A 24,475-nucleotide genomic window follows, 5' to 3' on the forward strand; every position below is an offset into this window, starting at 1 on the left:
GTGCAAGAACTATAGAGTAGTGATAATGGGGGGACTTCAACTATCCTAATATAGACTGGGATAGTAACAGTGTAAAGGGCAGAGAGGGGGAAGAATTCTGAAGTGTGTTCAGGACAACTTTCTTGATCAGTACGTTTCTGGCCCAACGAGGAAGGAGGCATTGCTGGATCTGATTCTGGGGAATGAGGTGGGTCAAGTGGAGAAAGTGTCAGTAGGGGGACATTTAGGGAACAGTGATCATAGAATCATAAGGTTTAGATTAGCTATGGAAAAGGACAGGGAGCAATCTAGAGTAAAAATACTTAATTGGAGGAAGGCAAATTTCAGTGGGTTGAGAACGGATCTGGCCCGGGTAAATGAGAATCAAAGATTGGCAGGCAAAACTGTAGTGGAACAATGGGCTGCCTTGAAAGAGAAGATGGTTCGGATACAGTCGAGGTACATTCCCACAAGGGGAAAGGTAGGGCAACTAAAGTCAGAGCTCCATGGATAACGAAAGAGGTAGAGAGTAACATGAAGCAGAATAAGAGCACGTATGACAGATGTCAGGTTGAGAATACAAGTGAGAATCAGGCTAAATATAGAAAGTTCAGAGGGGAAGTGAAAAAGAAAATAAGAGGGGCAAAGAGAGAGTATGAGAATAGAATGGCAGCTAACATAAAAGGGAATTCAAAATTCTTCTATAGGCATATAAATAGTAAACGGGTAGTAAGAGGAGGGGTGGGTGGGGCCAATTAGGGACCAAAAAGGAGACCTACGCAAGGAGGCAGAGGGCATGGCTGAGGTACTAAATGAGTACTTTGCATCTGTCTTCACCAAGGAAGAAGATGCTGCCATAGACATAGTGAAGGAGGAAGTAGTGAAGATACTAGATGAGATAAAAATTGATAAAGAGGAGGTACTAGAAAGGCTGGCTGTACTTAAAGTTGATGAGTCACCAGGACCGGATGGGATGCACCCTAGGATGCTGAGGGAGGTTAAGGAAGAAATCATGGAGGTACTCGCCATAATCTTCCAATCCTCCTTAGATACGGGGATGGTGCCAGAGGACTGAAGAATTGCAAATGTTACACCCTTGTTCAAAAAAGGGTGTAAGGATAAACCCAGCAACTACAGGCCAGTCAGTTTAACCTCGGTAGTGGGGAAGCTTTTGGAAACCATAATCAGGGACAAAGTTAATAGTCACTTGGACAAGTGTGGATTAATTAAGGAAAGCCAACATGGATTTGTTAAAGGCAAATTGTGTTTAACTAACTTGATCGAGTTTTTTGATGAGGTAACAGAGAGGGTTGATGAGAGTAATACAGTTGACGTGGGGTATATGGTCTTCCAAAAGGAGTTTGATAAAGTGCCACATAATAGGCTTGCCCATGAAGTTGAAGCCCATGGAATAAAAGGGACAGTGGCAGCATGGATACGAAATTGACTAAGTAACAGGAAACAGAGAGTAGTCATGAACGGTTGTTTTTCGGACTGGAGGAAGGTATATAGTAGTGTTCCCCAGGAGTCGGTACCAGAACCATTGCTTTTCTTGATATATATTATTGACTTGGACTTGGGAGTACAGGGCATAATTTCAAAATTTGCAGATGACACAAAACTTGGAAGTATAGTGAACAGTGAGGAGGATAGTGATAGACGGACACGTGGCAGATGACATTTAATGCAGAAAAATGCGAAGTGATACATTTTGGTAGGAAGAATGAGGAGAGGTAATACAAACTAAAGGTACAATCCTAAAGGGGGTGCATGAACAGAGAGACCTGGGGGTATATGTGCACAAATTGTTGAAGATGGCAGGGCAGGTTGAGAAAGCGGTTAAAAAAGCTTCCGGGATCCTGGGCTTCAGAAATAGAGGCATAGAGTACAAAAGCAAAGAAGTTATGATGAACCTTTATAAAACACTGGTTTGGCCTCAATTGGAGTATTGTGTCCAATTCTGGGTACCACACTTTAGGAAGGATGTGAAGCCTTCGAGAGGGTGCAGAAAAGATTTACAAGAATGATTCCAGGGATTCCAGTTATGTGGATAGACTGGAGAAGCTGGGGTTGTTCTCCTTAGAGCAGAGAAGGTTGAGAGGAGATTTGATAGAGGTGTTCAAAATCATGAGGGGTCTAGACAGAGTAGATAGAGAGAAACTGTTCCCATTGGAGGAAGGGTCGAGAACCAGAGGACACAGATTCAAGGTGATTGGCAAAAGAACCAAAGGCGACACGAGGAAAAACTTTTTTTATGCAGTGAGTGGTTAGGATCTGGAATGCACTGCCTGAGGGGGTGGTGGAGGCAGATTCAATCGTGGCTTTCAAAAGGGAATTGGATAAGTACCTGAAGGAATCAAAATTGCAGGGCTACGGGGAAAGGGCGGGGGAGTGGGACTAGCTGAAGTGCTCTTGCAGAGAGCCGGCACGGGCTCGATGGGCCGAATGGCCGCCTTCTGTGCTGTAACCATTCTATGATTCTGTGATTCTACATCCACTGCTTCCCCCTTGTCTACCCTGCTAGTTACGACCTCAAAAGCTCAAACACCATTTCCCTTTCATAAAATCATGTTGACTCTGCCTAATCATATTCTGATTTTCTAAGTGCCCTGTTACCACTTCCTTAACAATGGATGCTAGCATTCTCCCTACTACTGATGTCAGTCTAACTGGCATTCTATAGTTCCCTATTTTCTCTCTCCCTCCTTTCTTGAAAAGCGGGGTTACAATTGCTACATTCCAATCCACGAGGACCGTTCGAGAATCTAGGAAATTCTGGAAGGTCACAACTAATGCATCCACTATCACTGCAGCCACCTCTTATAAAACCTTAGGATGCAGGCATCAGCTCGGCCTCCTCCTGAGGTCCCCACCATCACAGAATCCAGTCTTCAGCCAATTCGATTCACTCCACGTGATATTAAGAAACGGCTGAGCGCACTGGATACAACAAAGGCTATTGTACCTGACAACATCCCGGCTGTAGCGCTGATGACTTGTGCTCCAGAACTAGCCGAGCATCTAGCCAAGCTGTTCCAGTACAGCTACAACACTGACATCTTCCTGACAAAGTGGAAAATTACCGAGTTATGTCCTGTCCACAAAAAGCAGGACAAATCCAATCTGGCCATCTACTGCCCCTTCAGCCTACTCTCAATCAGCAAGTTGATGGAAGGTGTCATTGACAGTACTATTAAGCGGCACTTACTCACCAATAACCTGCTCACCAATGCACAGTTTGGGTTCTGCCAGGACCACTTGGCTCCAGACCTTGGTCCAAACATGGACAAAAGAGCTGAATTCTAGAGGTGAGGTGAGAGTGACTGCCTTTGGCATCAAGGCAGCATTTGACCGAGTGTGGCATCAAAGAGCCCGAGTAAAACTGAAGTCAAAGGGAATCAGGGGATAAACTCTCCACTGGCTGGAGTCATACCTAGCACAAGGGAAGGTGGTTGTGGTTGTTGGAGGCCAATCATCTCAGCCCCAGGACATTTCTGCAGAAGTTCCTCAGGGCAGTGTTCTAGGCCCAACCATCATCAGCTGCTTCATCAATGACCTTCCCTCCGTCATAAGGTCAGAAGTGGGGATGTTCGCTGATGACTGCACAGTGTTCAGTGCCATTCCACAACTCCTCAGATCATGAAGCAGTCAGGCCTAAAAGTTCAGTTGGGCGCCGTTTGGGGCGCCAAGCTCGCCTGGGCGCCGGAATTACCGCTGCGAGCGGAGCCACTAGCGCCATCCCGATATTCAGTTTCAGCGCCCCAAATGGAAGCGGGCCGCTACTCGAGGCTCCCCGCGTCCCGCTTGGGGCGCTGAAACTGATTATCGCAGCGCAACGTGCCGCAGCGCCACACGCTGCGGCACGGCACGCTGCGGTACTGCAGGCCTTCCTCCCACTGTTAAGGGGGAGGTGCCTGCAACAGCGCGATCCCCGATCGCGAGTGCCGGCAAATGAGCCCGGCACCAAGGAGAAGTGCCGGGCTCTCGGGAAACAGCCGGCAATGCCGCGGGGGGGGTGGGGGGTGGGGGGGGCTTAGGAGGCTGGGGACAGAGGTGCGGGCAGGCGGCCACCGAAAAAGCGGCCGCCCCGCACCTCCACCTTAATTTGCGCCACTACCGCCACAGGTAGGCCCTGTGAACCGGTCGCGATTTGCGACCGGCGTTAAAGAGGCGGGCGCAACCAAATATGGTGATCGGGGCAGGAGCGGGGCGCTGCGCACACCGATGATGTCATCGGTGGTGGCGCAGCGCTACAGGCTAACGCCGCCATTAGCGCCCCGCTAAATATCGCAGGAGGTGTGGCCAGTGGCGCTAAAGCCACTGAGTGCCCTCTTTGGGCGCTAACTGGTGGCGCAGCCCACTGAATTTCTAGGCCTCAGTGCCCACATGCAGCAAGACCTGGATAACATTCTGGCTTGGGCTGATAAGTGGCAAGTAACATTCATGCCACACAAGTGCCAGGCAATGACCATCTCCCCGTGACACTCAATGGGATTACCATTGTCTAATCCCCACCATCAATATCCTGGGGGTAACCATTGACTAGAAACTAAACTGGACCAGCCACATAAATACTGCGGCAACAAGAGCAGGTCAGAGGCTGGGTATTCTGCGGCGAGTGATTCACCTCCTGACTCCCCAAAGCCTTTCCACCATCTGCAAGGCACAAGTCAGGAGTGGGATGGAATACAAAAGCAAAATACTGCGGATTCTGGAAATCTGAAATAAAAACAGAAAATGCTGGAAATACTCAGCAGGTCAGGCAGCATCTGTGGAGAGAAACAGTGTTAACTTTTCAGGTCAATGTCCTTTCGTCAGAACTGGAAAAAGTTAGAGATGTAACAGATTTTAAACAAGTACAGGAGCAGGGAAAGGGGGAGGGGAGGAAAGAACAAAAGGGAAGGTCTGTGATAGTTTGGAAGGCAGGAGTGATTAAATGACAAAAGGTATGATTGTACAAAGCAAAAGGAGATGGTAATGGGGCAAGAAACAAAAGATGGGTCCAGAAGAGGTGTAAATGGGAATGGCAGAAACATCAACAGTTGCCATGTGAAAAAATAGAGGCAGAGGTTGACATGAATCAACTGAGCGGCCTGCGGGTGGCGCTGTCCAGGGAGAGTATAAATACTCGGGCACGGGCCCAGCTTGCGCAGGACATTCTTAACAGGAACTAGTGAAGGACACAACTAGACCTCCATGTTGTAAAACAGTTGATTAAAGCTTTGTTTAATGCTTAGACCAAGTGCCGAGTAGTTTTCTTACGTCAGAGGTTATGGTCTGAAATTGTTGCACTCGATGTTGAGTCCAGAAGGCTGCAAAGTGCCAAATCGATAGATGAGGTGTTGTTCCTCAAGCTTACATTGAGCTTCATTGGAACAGTGTAAGAGGCCAAAAACGGAGAGGTCAGAGTGGGAGTGGAGCGGATAACTAAAGTGACAGGCGACCGGAAGCTCCGGGTCACACTTATGGACTGAACGGAGGTGATGGAATACTCTCCACTTGCCTGGATGAGTGCAGCTCCAACAACACTCAAGAAGCTCGACACTATCCATGACAAAGCAGCCCGCTTGATTGGCATCCAATCCACCACCTTAAACGTTCACTCCCTCCACCACCGACACACCGTGGCTGCAGTGTGTACCATCTACAAGATGCACTGCAGCAACTCATCAAGGCTTCTTTGACAGCACCTCCCAAACCCGCGACCTCTTCCACCTGGAAGGACAAGGGCAGCAGGTGCATGGGAACACCACCACCTCCAAGTTCCCCTTCAAGTTACAGACCATCCTGACTTGGAAATATATCGCAGATCCTTCATCATTGCAATGTCAAAATCCTAACAGCACTGTGGGAGTACCTTCAACATACGGACTCCAACAGTTCAAGAAGGCAGCTCACCACCACCTTATCAAGGGCAATTAGGGATGGGCAATAAATGCTGGCCATCCCATGAATGAAAAAAAGGTCTGGGGGCTTTTAATCCCATTAATTTTTCCAGTACTTTTCCTTTACTAATATTAATTACTTTAAGGTGCTCACTCTCATTAAACCCTTGTTCCCTACTATTCCCAGAAATGGACCTTGTTCTTTTTCTGTTTAGAAATTCCTATGATCCTGTCTATGGCAGGTGGATGGCTCCAAATACCAAATTTCACCATGGCTTCTCCCCTACTCTCTAACCCCTCTAGCACCTTATCCTTGGGCAAGCACCTCACCCTCTCCATTACTTACACATCTCATTCAAAATGGTTGTTATATGCCACATTCCCAAGCCCCACTTCCTCACTCAGATGACCTCCTTTTTAACCCCTCCCTTGACCTCTGCACGGACTCTTTAACCTCAGTGACTTCAACCTACTCAGGTTCCATAGCCCCTCTCCTCCAAATTCACCATCCTCCTTTCCTCCCTCAATCTTACCCTCCACATAAACTCTTCAACATGTAGCTTTGGCCACCCCTTTGACCTCAACATCTCCCATGTCCTTTTTACATCTGAGGACTTGCTAATAGGTCTATCCATGATCACATCCTTATCTCATTTCCCACACATATCCCTATACCCTCCTTCCCAATTCCACTCTTCTCTCCATCAGCCAATGAAAACAAATCTCCCTCAGCTTCATCACAAACTCCCTCACTTCTGGTTCTACATCCATCATAACATTACTCTTGCCATCAAACTGTTTAATCACTCCCTTACCTCTGCCTACAATGGACTGGCTTCCATTAAATCGATCAGTCTCCCTCGCTTGTCATCCCCTTGCTACAGCACCCATTTCTGTTCCCTTAATTCAAAGGAGCATAAACTTAAGTATATGTGGTGGACAACTGGCTTAGTGAATAATCACCAGATCTGGTTTGGTCCCATTGAGCATTACCCAGCCTCACTCTCCTCACCCAAACCTATGATCAATTCAAAGATCTTCTTAGAGGACAAGGACAACCGTAGCTTCCATTTTTCATTATCAAAGTCTTCCTTAGACCCGCCTCTCCAAGGCCCTCCGCCCAAATGCAAAGAGCTCATGAATTGCTTTGTTACCAAGATCAAAACCATCCGCGTGTGTGAAGCGCTTTGGGAGGTTTTACTGCGTTAAAGGTGCTATAGAAATGCAAGTTCTGGCTGGTGTTGTCATTGCTTTTTAGCTCAGTGCCCATCTCTCCTGTAACTGTCTGTTCAAATCCCTGAATCTGGCTTCCATCCTTCTCACAGCACTGACCAGCCCTATGACATCCTCTGTAAATGAGACCGTGGTGCATTACCCCTCCTCAACCTTTCCACAGCGTTTGACATGGTTGACCACACCATTCTCCTCCAACGCCTCTCCTTCATCAGCCAGCTCTATGGGACTGCCCTTACATTGTTCCATTGCTACCTATCCAAACATAGCCACCACATCTCTAACTATGACTTCTCCTCCTTCCCCGCCATCATTACTTCCAAGCCTCCATCCCCCCCGCCAAAGATCTACACTTCCCCCCCCCCCTCATCTTCCTTATCTACAGGCCCCTCGGTGAAATCATCCACAAGCCCGGGGTTAGCTTCCACACATACACTCACCATACCCAACTCGGCCTCTCCACCACCTCACTTCACCCGATGACTGCCTGAATTTGTCTGAATTCAAGACCTGGAAGAGTCACAACTTCCTGCAGCTCAACACTGAGAAGACCAAATCCAATTCTTCTGCCACCACCACAGGCTCGGCGCCACTGACTTCATCCCCCTCCTCAACTACTCTGAGGCTGCGTTAGACAACTCAGAATCTTGAGCCGAGCTTCAAATCACACCGTCAAGACCACTTAATCCATTTTCACAAAATTGCCTAACTCTGCCTCTACATCAACCTTTCCACAGCTGAAATCCTTATCCATGCCTTTGTCACCTCCAGATTTGACTACTCCAATGTTCTACTTGCTGGCCTTACATCCTCCAGAAACTCAACCGAATCTTTGGTGCTTGTATTGTGTCCTGTAGTAAGTCTCACCGACCGTCACCTCATCTTCACTGATCTACATTGGCTCCTCATCTCCCAATGAAGTAAATTTACAATCCTTGTCTTCATCTGTAAATCCCTTCATGATCTCACACTACCCTATCTCTGCCATCTCCACCTGTCCTATGTCCCCTCCCAAACATGCTGTTCCTCGGACTGTGGCCTCTTGTGCATCTCTCCCTCCCTCACCATAGGTGGAAGCGCCTCTGCCACCTTGATCCTACCCTCTAAAACCCCCCTCTTAAATGCTTCTGCATTTATCTCTCCACTTTTAAGAATCTTCTTAAACCCCATCTCTTTAACCCGGCTGTTAGCTACCCCTCATTATTGCTCTCTCTCTGGCTCAGCATCCATTTCCTTATGCCTATTAGTAAAGTGCCTTATATAAACGCAATTAGTTGTTGTATACCTGCATGTAGCCTCAACTATCCTGTGTGTATGCTGCACCGCAATGTATACCCTCATCGGTACAGGTATATACTGAATACCCACATTTATCCTCATCTACACAAGGGTATACACTGGCTCAAGCCTCTAATACAACTTTACCTTGACGTGCTAGGGTAGTCCATGTATGCATGCATATGTCGGTATCAGTTCAGATTTTGTCACGTGCACTGGGTGGGAAGACAGGGTCCGGTCCTGAGACAGAGTGAGACAGCACAATGAGCTTGGGGACTTGGGTTTATATCCAGCCCGGATTGATGTGACAAAAGCCTTTAGCAGTTGGCTGTAGAGGTCTTACATAAGTTGAGAGCAGTCTAAATTCAGTTCTGTGTGAGGGCAAGTTCACAAGAGAAAATGGCTCATAGTTAATTACAAATTCGCACTAAACTGCTAATCTCACTGTGGGAGGCCACAAGGATGATTACTATAGGAAATGGAAAATAACACACTGGTATTGTTCTGAAGTTGAGGTTCAGGCGAATATAGGAGATTTAGCCTGTGCCTAACCTGTGTTATACCTGCTCAGGAGTTATTAGATACTGACAGTGGTTGCCCAAAATGAGAGGGAATTGTGTATTGCAGTGACTGTAACAGTGTGCGACTGTCAGTGAGGGAATGGTGCATTGCAGTGTCTGTCACAGTGTGTGACTGTCAGTGAGGGAATGGTGTATTGCAGTGTCTGTCACAGGGTGTGACTGTCAGTGAGGGAATGGTGCATTGTAGTGTCTGTCACAGTGTGTGACTGTCAGTGAGGGAATGGTGTATTGCAGTGTCTGTCACAGTGTGCGACTGTCAGTGAGCAAATGGTGTATTGCAGTGTCTGTCACAGTGTGTGACTGTCAGTGAGCGAATGGTGTATTGCAGTGCCTGTCAGTGCGTGACTGTCAGTGAGGGAATGGTGTATTGCAGTGTCTGTCACAGTGTGCGACTGTCAGTGAGCAAATGGTGTATTGCAGTGTCTGTCACAATGTGTGACTGTCAGTGAGCGAATGGTGTATTGCAGTGCCTGTCACAGTGCGTGACTGTCAGTGAGCGAATGGTGCATTGCAGTGTCTGTCACAGTGTGTGGCTGTCAGTGAGGGAATGGTGTATTGCAGTGTCTGTCACAGTGTGCGAGTGTCAGTGGGAGGAAATGGCATATTGCAGTGCGAGGTTGCTGCTGTAAGGCCCGAGTGCCTGGAAGATCCCAACCATATTGGGGGGATTAATGTTCTGCAGACCTCTGTCTGGGACCCCCTCCCTCCATGTGCTGCAGCTGCTAATGTTTGAAGTCCTGGGGGGTGGGTAGGGGGCTATTAGCATCTCATCAGTACCTGATGTACTGGTGGAGTGAGATGTGGTATTGCCCGGTTCAGTTCCTGACTTTTGTCGAATGGAGAGTTCTCTATCCAGCATCCATAGCGGCAAAGGAACTGCTCTATCCCTGGGATCGAGCTGTGCAAGCATTCAACCCAGAGATAGAATGGTTTCTGTCCCGCTATGGTTGCTGGGTAAAGAACTCCCCATTCCACAAAAGCAGTTTCTTTCACTCGCTGCTATCTCCTGCTGACCTGCGTGTCCTGTGTTTAAGTCGTAAACGGACTTGGTGCATTCAAATAGTTCGTAATTTGCGAGTGTCCATGGTTTCCAAGATGAATCCTGGATCTAGTACAATGTATGACTTTTGGAACTGTCAATAAGTGTCCGTTTTTGGGGATTGTCCGTTTGTACAGGCGTCACTGCATCATCGTTAAGGGATTATGGTTAGTCTCCTCGCCCCTTCACGGCGTGTATAAGGGCACAGGTTTCGGTTCAAAGTCTGCTTTTTGGTAATTGCCTTGTTGCTGTGAAAAGAAAGAAGCAACTTGCAGTTATATAGAACCTCATCACATCCTCAGGATGTCCCGAAGCACTTTACGATCAATAAATTACTTTTGAAATACAGTCACTGTTGTTAAGTAGGCAATTGCAACAACTCATTTTGTACAGTGATGTCCCATGAGAATTGAATGAATGAATAACCAACCAGGTAAAATCTTCTTGGTCGAGGGAGTAATGCTGGGCAGAATACCAGGAGAACTCTCTGCTCTTCTTCAAATAATGCTGTTGCGATCTTTTACTTCTACTTGGTCAGGCCGGCTTGGTTTAATGTCTCATCTGAAAGACGGCACCTCCGACAGTGCAGCACTCCCTCAGTATGCACTGAAGTGGCAGCCTAGACTATATGCTGAAGTCCTGGAGTGCGCCTTGAACCCACAACCTTTTACTTCAGAGGTGAGAGTGCTACCAACTGAACCAAGCTGAACACAAGTCAAGTGTTGGATAAAGCCTAAATCATATCACCCAAAGAAGATGTCAGTCTGAATTGGTGTCCAAGATAAGGAAGGGTCATTTGAGTTCCAGGTAAAAGTCCCACCAAGGAACAGGTTCTTCCACTTGAATGCTGTCCTTAGGTGGAGTACAGTCAAAAAAGAAAAAACTTTATTCACAGCTACTATTTTGGAATAAAAACAAAAAATGCTGGAAATACTCAGCAGGTCGAGCAGCAGCTGTGGAGAGAGAAACAGAGTCAACGTATCGGGTCAATGACCTTTCATCAGGACTGGAAGATGTTAGCGATGAACAGTTTTAAGCAAGTACAGAGGCAGGGAAAAGCAGGGGGTGGTGGGGGGGGGGGGCGCGGGGGGAAGAAAGAACAAAAAGGAAAGGTCTGTGATAGGATGGAGGGCAGGAGTGGTTGAATGTCCATCGGGATGATGGTGCAAGGCAAAAGGGGGCTAGTAATGGGATGTAAAGAAACAAAAGATGGGTTGAGAGGAGGAGGAAATGGTTATAGCAGATTGGCAGAGGGGGAAGGAAGCATGGAAAATGTGGCCAGGAGAAGAAGGCGCCCATGGCCCAGGAATGTGCTGTGTGCAGTTTTGGTCGCCTTATCTGAGGAAGGATATTCTTGCCATGGAAGGAGTTCAGCGAAGATTCACCAGGCTGATACCTGGGATGGCAGGAATGACATATGAGGAGAGATTGGGTTGATTGGGCTTATACTCACTGGAGTTTAGAAGAATGAGAGGGGATCTCATTGAAACTTATAAAATTCTGGCAGGACTAGACAGACTAGATGCAGGGAGGATGTTCCCAATGGTCGGGGAATCCAGAACCAGGGGTCACAGTCTAAGGATAAGGGGTAGGCCTTTTAGGACAGAAATGAGGAGGAATTTCTTCACCCAGAGAGTGGTGAACCTGTGGAATTCTCTACCACAGAAAGCAGTAGAGGCCAATTCATTAAATATATTCAAGAAGGAGTTGGATATATTTCTTAAGGCTAAAGGGATCAAGGGGTATTGGGGAGAAAGCAGGGACAGGGTACTGAACTTGGATGATCAGCCATGATCGCATTGAATGGCGGAGCAGGCTCGAGGGGCCGAATGGCCTACTCCTGCTCCTATCTTCTATGTTTCTTTGTTTCTAATGCGGCGGAGAAAGGTGAGTAGACCCCAGGGGTGTGGACCACCCCTCCGGCCATGATAGGGGATCCTATTTTGGAGATGGAGCTTTCAAAAAGGCATATATGTTCAGTTCTGATTTCCAGCATCTGCAGCATCTTGCTTTTGTATACATGTATGAAGCACTTCGAGTATCTTCTACTTCCCCCTAAAATGATCTGATTTTTTTTTTCACTTAAGCTGCAAATTAAATGATTATTGAGAGATCTTCATCACCTGGTGTAGGACGAAGCCATAAAGCATGAAAGGTCCCAGGTTCAATCCTTGGCATGTACTGCATTAGCATATCTCACCTGGGCAGCACCTCTGGGTTGGGGTTCAGGGGGAAATTCAGCTAGAGTTCCTGCTCCTGAGCATTATCCAGTAACTCATGCTAACAAGGAGTACGTGTAACTGTAGGGCAAGAACAAGATAGGACTTAGTTTTGATGGTCACTGGTTCAGAGATGAATGGCAAGGTCCTGGAGACACATACAGAAACTTATACGACAACATGAGTTAGCACCTTCAGGACAATAGGAAAGACTGCACTGCAGCAAGTCACCAAGGCTTCTTCGGCTGCACCTCCCAAACCCGTGACCTCCACCACTTAGAAAGATAAGGACAACAGATGCATGGGAACACCATCACCTCCAGGTTCCCCTCCAAGTCACACACCATCCCGACTTGGAAATATATCACCGATCCTTCATCGTCGCTGGGTCAAAATCCTGAAACTCCCTCCCTAACAGCACTGTGGGAGTACCTTCACCACACGGACTGCAGCGGTTCAAGAATAAGGCTCACCACCACCTTCTCAAGGGCAATTAGAGATGGGCAATAAATGCCGGCCATGTCAGCGATGCCCGAGAAAGAAAAAAAGAATTGGAGAAAGCAAATAGCTGCTTCTCCACTTGTACCATTCTCTGAAGCTCCAGTTAAATGGTATTCCACTCCATAAAATGATTCCCAGTTGGAAGCAGCAGAAAGCAAGCTTTTAAGGCCAGCATTTGGCCCTAAAGCTAATTGAGCAACTGCAATACAGTGATTGCGGTAACAAGGCATTCCCCTAAATACAGGCAGGTGAAGCAGCGTTGCTATGTAGTGATTATGTCAAACTGGTTCCATTGAAGCTCTTTTCTACTTATAGCCTAGAAACAAAGCCATGGCAACAGCTTGTGGTTGACTCGGGAGTACTGGGGGGGCCAGTGTTGCACCGCAGAAGGAACACAGAACCCTCAGAAACCATGAATACGAGTTAAAAATAACTTCATGTTCCAATTTTACAACATTTTCATTTCCATAAACAAAATGTGTGATGCTGACTGTGAATATGATAACTTGCATTTATATAGCGCCTTGAACTTGGAAAACATCCCAAGGGATTTTACAGAGTGGAGAAAGAAAATATTAATAATAGGAATAAAGGAACAGGCGTTGAATCATGGTGGAATAATTAGGAAAGTTGGGCAAAAGCTTGGTCGAAAAGGTGGATTTTGAGAAGGTTTTTGAAGATGGAGAGTTCCACAGAGTGGGATTGCGGCAGCTGAAGGCTTGGCTGCCGATGGTGGGACGAAGGAGGAGATACAACGAAGGCCAGAGTCAGGGTACCGGAGGGCGTGAGAAGGATGCAATGCTGGAAGAACTTGCAAAGGTAGGGTAGGTTAATGCCATGGGGAGGGATTTGAAGACTAGGACAAGGGTTTAAATTCAATGGGGTAAAAATTGATCTTGGGCGGCAGTATCACATCGGCCAGCTGTTATACACCTGCTATATAATCAGTTCTATGGAAATTCAATAAGATCATGGCTGATCCAATCTTGGCCTCAACACCACTTTCCCGCTCTCTCCCCAGACCCCTTGACTCCCCTGTAGTTCAATGTCTGTCAATCTCCGCCTTGAATATATTCAATGACTCCGCCTCCACAGCACTCTGGGGAAGAGAATTCCAAAGATTCACGACCCTCTGAGAGAAGAAATTCCTCCTCATCTCCGTCTTAAATGGGCAACCTCTTATTCTGAAGCTATGCCCCCTAGTTCTAGATTCCCCCGCCAGGGGAAACATCCTCTCAGCATCCACCCTGTCAAGCCCCCTCAGAATCTTATATGTTTCAATAAGATCACCTCCCATTCTTCTAAGCTCCAATGAGTATAGGCCCAACCTTTTGTCATACGTCAACCCCTTCATCCCAGGAATCAACCTAGTGAACCTTCTCTGCACTGCCTCCAGTGCAAGTATTTGTTACAATTGCTCAAAATTATTTCCATCTCCTGCCAAATCAGCGAGAATAGAAGGTCCGATAGGAAGTCTTTATATGTTGTGTCATCCTAGGAGTTGTCTGGATCATGGGAAAATTGAGCATGCCCAGTTTATCTCATTCTAAATGACAGCGCGGGAGCAGCAGGAGTTAGTGTGGAACTGCGACCCGTGCATTGCTCAGTTTACCTTTCAGTGAATGATGAGGGCTGTAGTATCTCCCATGAGAACATATGAATTATGAGCAGGAGTAGGCCATTTGGCCCCTCGAGCCTGCTCCGCCATTCAATAAGATCATGGCTGATCTTCTACCTCATCTCCACTTGCCCGTCCTATCCCCATATTCCTTGATTCCCTTAGTGTCCCAGTTATCCTAAGGAGGGAGTGTGAGGTCTGGGACCACCGTTTTAGTACATAATGCACTGCTCCCTCATTTACTTCATTTTCTCTTTCTATCTTCCCCCTCCATTGTTCTCTTCCTTCTACTTCTCTCTCACTCTCAATGTCATTTGTGCTCCTCCTTCATTTCTCACTCTTTTCCTTCACTTCTCTCTCTACCCTCGTTTCTTTTAATTTTGGCCCTTTTTGACATTTTCATTATTTTTTTTACTGGAAGGCCCAGACCTATGATTCTGAGAGATGAATTTGGATTGTGAATTCTGAGCACAGGCAGTATGCCTAAGTTGCCAAGATGCAACAACAACAGCTTGTATTTATATAGCACCTTTAACGCAGTAAAATGTCCCAAGGTGCTTCACAGGAGTATTAAAAGACAAAAAATGACACTGCGCCACATCAGGAGAAATTAGGGCAGGTGACCAAAAGCTTGGACAAAGAGGTAGGTTTTCAGGAGCATCTTAAAGGAGGAAAGAGAGGTAGCGAGGTGGAGAGGTTTAGGCAGGGAATTCCAGAGCTTAGGGTCTCGGCAACAGAAGGCACGGCCACCGATGGTTGAGCGATTATAATCAGGGATGTTCAAGTGGGTAGAATGAGAGGATCGCAGATATCTTGGGAGGGGGGGGGGTTGCGGGGCTGAAGGAGATTACAGAGATAGGGAGGGGCGAGGCCATGGAGGGATTTGAAAACAAGGATGAGAATTTTGAAATTGTGGCGTTGCTTAACCAGGCGGGAGCCAATGTAGGTTAGCGAGCACAGGGGTGATGGGTGAACAGAACTTGGTGCGAGTTAGGACACGGGCAACAGTGCTGCTCAGGCAGCTGCACCAATGGAACATTTTTTCTTTAGCATCTAGCATTTTCTATTCAGTAGCTTTTCTGCAAATGATTTTGAAAAACAAGAGAACAAATTTCAAAAGCTTTACTGAGGTAAAATTTATATTGAGCATTTAAAAAGAAAGTATGTGTGAGATAGCGTTCTGATTACACATATGTTGTCATGTTACTTTTGTGTTCTATAAACTTAAGTATGTTAAGCTGAGAAAGAGATACTGGGGTCAGATAAAGCGGATGAAAGACGACGGGGTAGAGAGGCTTCAAGTTAATATTCATTCAATTTTCAAAACACCAGTTGAATTTTGAAGCAACCCAATTTTCCATCTGTGTTTTGTTGACACTTGGGCAAGTCCATTGTTGATTCCTTACAGCATTTAAAATAGTGGAGGAATTTGATGCAAAGGTGTTTCTACAATCAAATCGCTGGCAGTAATTGCTACCCTGATCTTTCTTTCCTCTCCTTGTTATGTCGGTGATCTTTTAACTCCAATTTCCTGGCACACTGGCACTCAAGAGAGTGAGGGGATGGGAAGGGGATGAGTGCATCCAGTCACGTCAGCAGCACAGGAACTAAGCTGGCAACACCCCAACTCCATGTGATTGGGTTAGGGCAGGCCCAGCAGCAGACTGAGTGGGAGAACATGGTTGGGCTGTCAGAACTACAGACAGGGCAGAAGAAAAGTGTGCATTAGCTGAGGGCCTGGGGTGGGGGGGTGTGAAGGGGGAACCCTGCTATGATTGACATGGCCTGCAGGCAATTGGGGAAAAAACATGTTGTCCCATCATGGTATCCGTATAATTGAAATTATTTTATAGTGTGGTAACCAATGTCTCAAATTCACACTTTAAATGTGCAAATTCACAAAATGCTGTGTCCTTTGCAGCTGCAGTACAAAGTGGCACTACTGCACTCTGGGAGTTGCAATGCGCTACCTGATTGGGCCTTTGCAGCAGGAGGCACCATACAAGCTTGGAGAAATCTGCAGTTACTCATCAGTTTTATTGCCTTTCTTTAAAATAATTACCACCGTGGCTCGTTTCCAATCCACTGGGACCTCCTGTGTAGTCATCAACTCACTCCAGATGATTGTCGCACTTTGTACATTTTGTCCCTCGTCTGACCTTCAATGTCTGTTCCCAGGGATTTACTGGTTTTGAGCCCTTCAGCTAGTTTAGGATGCCTATGCAAAATATATAACCAAGCCATTCGGCTGTTCCAAAACCTCCGATGCTTCTTTATCGAGTACTTCCAAGCAGTAATCCTTTAATATGTTAAAATATTTTTTCATCCTTTCAACTCAATTTACACTTGATCTCAATTCTCCTTTGACAATTTGTTGAAAGAATTTCTTATTCCATTTGGCATCTACAGCTGTGCTCATTTCCATTTCCCTTCTACAGCTGTGCTCATTTCCATTTCCCTCTGCCCCTCTTGAAACATCTGTTTGGCGGTCCCTTTGTTCCTCGTGGTTTTCCTCACCATCCTCCCTGCAGGAATGGGAGTACATTCTACGGATTTTTCATATTGCCTTATTAATCCATCGGGGGTGTGTCTCTTTAATGCACGCTTACTTAGCCCTGGGATTGGGCCTATGCTCATTGGAGTTTAGAAGAATGAGAGGGGATCTTATTGAAACATATAAGATTCTGAAGGGGCTTGACAGGGTAGATGCAGAGAGGATGTTTCCCCTCATGGGGGAATCTAGAATTAGGGGGCATAATTTCAGAATAAGGGGGCATCCATTTAAAACAGAAATGAGGAGGAATTTCCTCTGAGGGTCGTGAATCTTTGGAATTCTCTTCCCCAGAGAGCTGTGGAGGCTGGGTCATTGAATATATTTAAGGTGGAGATAGACAGATTTTTGAACGATAAGGGAGTCAAGGGTTATGGGGAGCGGGCAGGGAAGTGGAGCTGAGGCCAAGATCAGATCAGCCATGATCTTATTGAATGACGGAGCAGGCTCGTGGGGCCAAATGACCACTCCTGTTCTTCGTCTTATGTATAGAATATCCTTAGAAAGTATTCCATTTGTCCTCAACTGAAGTTGTGTGGTTTTTTTTTAGTACCAAGACCCCTTATCAACTTGTTTGTGCTCTCTCTTCATTACCTTGAACTCAAGCCTTTAAAGTTATACAATTGAGTATTTGGCTGAACCTAGCTCAAAGAATGTTTGATGGTGGAGGCTGACCCAGAAATGTTTGACAACCAATGACTTATAATGTAGTGGGGCCAGAAATGGAGAAACTGGGTAGCATTACTAACTTCAGCACAATGCCTCAAAACAAAAAAGGGAGAATTAATGCACAAAAAATGAAAGTGATAATGCATAGACACTTTTGAAATGTCAAAAGTTTAATAATCTGTCGTCAATTCACCTTCATGCAATTACAAAGAATGTAGAAAAGAACACAAGACTGCTGGTTTAAAAAAGGTTCGTCCCAGGCACGTAAATTACATCTGGCACGTCATTGCACCCACAAGGTTCAAAACGCAAAAAAAAAAACTGATGAATCTGACATGCTTAATCCTACAGAAATATGAAACACATTCTTTCAGCGTCCCTTTGTCGTACACAATTCCATCCTGGACATTCACCAAGGCCTCCCGAGATAGAGGGGTGGAAAAAAATCGGCTTCAAAACCTCCGCAGAAGATGGCGCCACAGCCAGTGTCCTGCAGTTTTCAGTTTTTGAGCAACCGGTCTTACCAAATAGATCCAAGCAGCTCAAAGCAATCTGGTTACTACTGTGAAAAGTGCATTGTCGCAAATCTAACAGGGCAAAGTTACAAGATCAGATGCTGTTAAAGGTGGTTTGCCTGTGTAATCTGCAAAAAACATAATTGCAATACAGGGCGCTACATTGGACACTCCTACTTAATCAAAGTCAGCCAGAAGGTGTCATGGCTCTATGATTTACTTGCTTGTACTGAAGCTGAAGACTTGAAGCCAGTCTACAGAGTTTACTATACAGACACCCAGTTACTGTTAATAAGGGATTGGATTAAAAAAAACACACCAACAACTTTCACATCTATTCAGACAGTGTTTGAGGCAAGATTGAAGGGTACTTTGACAAAAGACAGTTCCTCAACAGCAGTAGGTTTCCAACAAGGCTTACAGAATTCAAGGCCCTCACTCTCCTAAATGCTGCACAAGGTGAGGGAGTCATGTTTGGCCTCCAAAGCACACGGGAAAAGTGCAAAGTACAGGGAGTACAGCTGAGCCTCACTGAACAGCACTTTTAAAATATAAATGTAAATTGAAAGTCACATCCTCTGTCTTTTCGCAGTTTTAAATGGAAATTCTACCCAAAGGAGAGAAGTGCTTTAAAAAAAAGACCCGTGATGGATTTACTACTGAAGAAGTTGCTTCTGTAATTGTCTTGGTTGCTGGTTTTGGGTGTTCTGCCCTGTTCACAATGGAGGGTGGATTCCACAAGCATCAATTAAAAAAAATGCAGATGTACAAATTATTTGAAAGTCATGATTGCCAACTTTCATTTGTTTTCCACACCCCGCCCTCCCAACTGCCAGGAAACGCCCATACAGGTCCGTAGTGTGAAACTGCACTAGGGGCCTCTACCAATGGGGCTGACTACTCAGGTACACAGGTGCTCCAACTCCACTGCCACTGACAAACCACCTTGAGAAGGCCCATTGTTCCTCTGAAAGCAGGGTGAGGTTACTGTGCTGTGATGTAAATGCAGTATGAACCACAAGCAGCATATTTGCTAAGCAAATGGATTGGCAAGGGAAAGGAAGAAAAACATGGCAGATAGGAAAATGCAAGTTTACTCTGGGAATTATTATTCTGTGCGTGTCTGCAAATCCTCCCATCCTCACTTCAGAGTCCCCTTTTGCCGCCCCACTTTAAAAAAATTTTTTTTTTTTTTTTTTTTTTTACAAGGTTGCCCTGATTGCATGTGGCTTGATGGCGTTCCCGGAACCCCAGAACCCCAACTAGAACGACCAGTTATTTCGGAGTAGTCGTGTTGTCTTAATCAAGCACATCTCCCCAGCACCCCTCCCCCACCCCACTCTCCCGAAATCACTGACTCCTGCCGACAGCCCGCGCTTGGCCAAGTTGTCACCCGCCCATGTGAGCCTCCACAGCAAGCAGTGGCGAGCTATTCTACTGTGACTAGCATCACAGCAGAGGCTAATCCTGACTTCACCCAAAATGCACAGACGAACGTTCCAGCAGGGGCAACGGACAACATTCAGGAAGGGGAATCTAGCGGACTTTAACCCTCTGAAGCCCAGGGACACGCTGGCGAATTGCAGCCTCCTGACTGACAGCCCGTTAAAGATAATTCCTGCCAAATATCAATTATAGTATACCTTTAAAAAAAAAAACCAGTCCGGTGCAGTCTATTAATAAGATTTGACTGCATGTAAGCAATATTGTTCTGTTCTGCTATGCGCACAGGACTCTAAATGATACAATTGTGCTACGGATAACTTGCAGACATTTGGAATAGTCAGACGCAGTGAAGACAATTTGGCAATCCCTTGGTGAAACCCATTCTGGTAGGCGATTATGTGACCAAATATGCTGCTGAAAGATCCTATCCCCAGAATGCAAACAGGTTTCCAGAATCCCTCCCCAAATTAGTGAGCATATCTGTCGATTTAATGAGACTGCAGAAAGAGGTTGCTAGCTAGGGACCACAAATTGGATGCAACACAGGGGAAAACTCCTTCCTTCAGTAAATGTAACATGGCTCCCACTTGCCAGCAGTGTGAGATCGTTAAGATTTTCTGTAAGCCTTAATTTTGACACTTGGGTTACACATTAATTGATTATTCAAGCTATTAACTAATTCTGGTAGCTTCTATTGGAGAATTAGTGTTCCAATGGTTTAAAACGTAAAAAGGAAAAAAAAAAAAGATTTTCAGCTATTATATGTAAACGTTTGATATGTCAGGCTGGGGAACGGGTAAGAGGGGGGTTGAAAAGGACAGATGGCGCCCACTCTTTATGTGAAGGTTAGACCAGCCTCATTATACACTTTGAAGACTTTCTCGATTGCGTTGACATAGGCAGCTGTTCTCAAATCCAGGCCCAGGTTATATTTCATCGCTGTGCGCATGATTTGCTGCAAGAGAGGGGAAAATAAAATTACAAATGAATGCATACACCCTTAATTTCTACCTTTGTTCCCCTCTCATTGGAGTACAGTTCTACATGTGTCTGGTACATCACCCTACTAGCCATTCTTCATGTCAGCCCCTAGATGGTGAGCGTTGACAGGTGATTCGACAAGCCACAACAGCCAATGCCAATCCTGCCCGCACCCTGATGCCTAAATACCTGCACCGCCCAGATGCTGCCCGCCAAGGGTCCTGCTCACCGTCTAGTGACTTGTGCTAGAAAGTGCACGTACAAGGATATGGGTAGAGGACAGGATAAAATTAGAGGGAGAGGAAGAGAAGGGCAAGACCAGTTCTCTCCAAGTGCAAAATACCTTTAAAAAAAAAGTTTTTGATTGTACTTTGTTTTCCACAGTCAAGTACCAATTTGTAGCAGAAAAAAGTTGCAAGAGATTTTGGCAAAAGGAAGGAGGCTGCAAGGCGGAGCTGCCCTTGTTTTACAAGTTGCCTTTTCCAGCTCACAATACTGGGCAGAAGAATCTTTCTACAAAGCAAACCATTCTGCTTAAAATTTGAATAGCTCGATGTTTGATGATTAACAAGCATGCAGGATTTGGAAGAATAGAGTCACATGATCTTTTAACAATCAGACACAGCTCCACATCACGAAGCATTCTTTAATTTGTCCTTGGCAATGCTGGGTGCACAGGAGGGTATGCCAAGTCCACAGTTTGCTGGCGCTTCTCAATTGTATCTCAAGTAACTCGACCGCTTTTCAAATGTAGCAAAAGTAGGTCATCAAAATGGGCAGTGCTGTCAAAACGTGTTATTTACATTTGGATTGTCTCTTTGCCAATGGTAGGGCAAATCCAAAGTGTCTACAATCACATACAGGAAACTTTTGATTAACCGGCCACTAAATAACCGGAACGCTCTATCCTCCGGCAAAATTCAGGAGTCGGTTCAGATAACTTTTTTTTTACTTTTAGTTACTTTTTTTTTACTCCATTTGTGGCTGTGCAAGGGTGTAGCTGAAGCTGTTGCTAAGCTACAGAGACACTTGCAAGTTGTGCCGATTGTTTTGAAGCTAAGCAACAGGGTTTGTTGCTTTAGACGGAGCTCTGAGCTCTATGTTTTAACTATAGCGTTCGGTTATCTGGCATTGTTGATGGACCGGCACCAGGTCGGTCCCGTCCGTGCCGGATACCAGAAAGTTTCCTGTACAAGGAATTTTGGTTGGTGCAGCCTTGTGGGTTGCTGTGGGAACCTGCATCTCTGGGATGTTGAGGGAAGTAACTCTTTTTCATAAGGGTTTAAGGCACGGATGTCCAAACTGAAGACCCGGCAGGTCACGTATAATGAATTATAAAACACCACATTTAAGGAATGCACACAGGAGCGCTCAAGTCTTTTCCCCTCTTTCCAAAGGGAAGCTAGACTTAAAAAAACAAACTAATTTGAATAATTAAAAAGCATTCCATCTTAAGCCATTACAAATTTACTGTACAAATTTGTGTCTTTTGATTTTTATTTGGCGAGGGAACAGCGCTGAGAACAAACCTTTACAAACCTCCAGGCCTAGAAAATATAAACAGGTGTAAGCAGCACAATTTAAAAAAAAACCAGAAACTGAGCAGACCGCAGGAGAGCGAGTCATTGGAGATTTGCATGCTGTGTGTGGCCTGCAGACCATTATTGTGACACTTCTGGCTTGAGATACAGGAAACTTTTTTTTTTTTTTTAAAATCCGGCAGCAACGGGACCGACGTGGTGCCGGTTCATCAAAAATTCCGGATAACCGAACGCTATAGTAAAAGATACGGAGAGCTGACAGCTCCGTATAAAGCAACAAACCCTGCTGCTTAGCAACAAGTGCAGAACAATGGCCACAAGTTCCAAGCGTCTCTGTAGCTTAGCAACAGCTGCAGCCACACCCTTGCACAGCACCAGATGGAGGGAGGCAAGTACAATATGAAGTAAAACCTACTCCTGAATTTTGCCAGTTAACCGAGATTTCTGGTTATTTAGGTGCCGGTAAATCAAAAGTTTCCTGTACTATGGAGGCAGTGCAGGGAGAGCCTAACCCAGAATCCGATCGAGGGCAGGATTTGATGTGCTGACTTGGTGTACAGTTTAGATGCACTCAACTTCCCAGTACCTTGTCTTTCATCTTGATGCAAATTGTTAGAATTCCAATGCAGCCATCAAATTTCAGGGTAATTGTAGGCTGCTACCTTCTGCCAAGTCTAAACAAGACAGGGTGCAGCTCCAGCTGTGGCATTTGGTTTACTGATGAAAATTCATTGGCAGGCTCATCATAACTAATGACTCTACTATTAATTCCCCCATTCCTGCTCTCATGGCAGGGAGGTGACTGCAGAATGAGCACCGGTCAGACAGCTAATAACGTAACCCCCATTCTTGGATCTGCAATCCCCAAGAGCGTGCCTCCTCAGACCATAACCTCTGCCCCTATTTTTTTAAGGCGACAGCTGTTGGTGATTCTGCCATCCCCATTTGCAACATTCCCTTTTGTTCTTTCCTCCCCCACCCCCTTTTCCTGCCTCTGTATCTGCTTAAAGCCAGTTACATCTCTAACTTTTTCCAGTTCTGAGGAAGGGTCACAGACCTGAGACGTTAACTCTTTCTCTCTCTCTCTCTCCCTCCACAGGTGCTGCCTAACCTGCTGAGTGTTTCCAGCATTTTCTGTTATTTGAGACAGGCTCTTTGTTGGTGAATGCAATACTAAACAGCAAGAGTCATACTGCCAGAGGCAAGGGCGGAACACAGAAATGAATTAAAGAATGGGAGAATATCAGTTTTTTTTTTTAAATGTAATGTCTGAAGGCACTATTCAATCCCATGTTTCTCATTCATATTACATAAAAGAAATTTGGTAGGCTCGCATGAAAAGCCAGAGCATAATTTCTCACCACACCCATGTATTAAGGAACTTCCAACTGCTTCATTTGCTGCATTTCGGTATACACCTTGTGTGTGTCTCAGCTCTCTAAGGGGCATTAGGGAGAGCTGCCATAGTGTTAGCACTTGTGTCCCTGAGCCAGAGTTTAAGCCCTAATTCAGAGACTTGAGCGCAGTACTGAAGGAGTGCTGCACTGATGGCAGTCCCAACTCCCAGAGGAGATGTTTAATGGGATGAGATGAATGGATAGCCAGCTAGCTGCAAGACAGAAAGCAGACAGTAGGGGTAAAAGGGTAGCTATTCAGAGTGGCAGAAGGTGGAAAGTGGGGTCCCACAAGGATCAGTGCCGAGATGACTGTTGTTCACAATTTATATTCATGATTTAGACATTGGAATCAAAAAAAAAGTCTAAATTTGCAGAGGACACCAAATTTTGGGGGGGGGGGGGGGGGGAAACGGTGAAGAGTCAATACCGAGGAGGACTGCAACAAATTACAAGATGACGTTAATAAACTTGCAGAATGGGCATAGATGTGGCAAATGGATTGCAACACAGGCAAGTGTGAGGTATTACATTTTGGTAAGAAAAATAAGGAGACAACATATTACTTGGAAAATAATAATCTAAAAGGGATAGAGGAGCAAAGGGATCTGGGAGTACAGATACACAAATCAAAGTTGCGACGCAGGTCAATAGGGCCATAAAAAAAAAAACAAGCACTGGGGTTTATTTCTGCAGGGATAGAATTGAAAAGTTAGAGAAACTATGTTAAATTTGTATCGAACCTTGGTTAGGCCACACTTGGAGCACTATGTATAATTCTGGTAGCCATATTATAAAAAGAATAGAGGCACTGGAGAGGGTGCAAAAAACATTTACAAGGACGATACCAGAAATGCAAGGTTATACCTATCAGGAGATGAACAGCAGGCTGGGTCTCTTTTCTCTTGAAAAGAGAAGGTTGCGGGGCGACCGAATAGAGGTTTTTAAAATTATGAAAGGTTTTGAGAGTAGACACAGTGTGTTTCCACTTGTGGGGAGGAGCAAAACTAGACGCCATCAATTTAAGATAGTCACCAAGAAATCA

General features: G+C 45.6%; 1 protein-coding gene across 1 annotated transcript in view; it reads right to left on the bottom strand.

Moving 5' to 3' along the window:
• Positions 1-17,702: 17,702 nt before the first annotated feature.
• The window catches only part of LOC147098495 (glutamate dehydrogenase, mitochondrial), a 110,878-nt gene continuing 104,105 nt past the window's right edge, over positions 17,703-24,475 (bottom strand). Inside the window, exon 13 of the mRNA XM_085970271.1 lies at positions 17,703-20,469. Within this exon, the coding sequence (XP_085826397.1) occupies positions 20,350-20,469 (120 nt within the window). The 3' untranslated portion in view covers positions 17,703-20,349. The remainder of the gene's footprint in view (positions 20,470-24,475) is intronic.

Source organism: Somniosus microcephalus, chromosome 29 (assembly GCF_052327205.1).
Source record: "Somniosus microcephalus isolate GS21.2 chromosome 29, FLI_Smic_1.0, whole genome shotgun sequence".
NCBI classification, from domain to species: domain Eukaryota; kingdom Metazoa; phylum Chordata; class Chondrichthyes; order Squaliformes; family Somniosidae; genus Somniosus; species Somniosus microcephalus.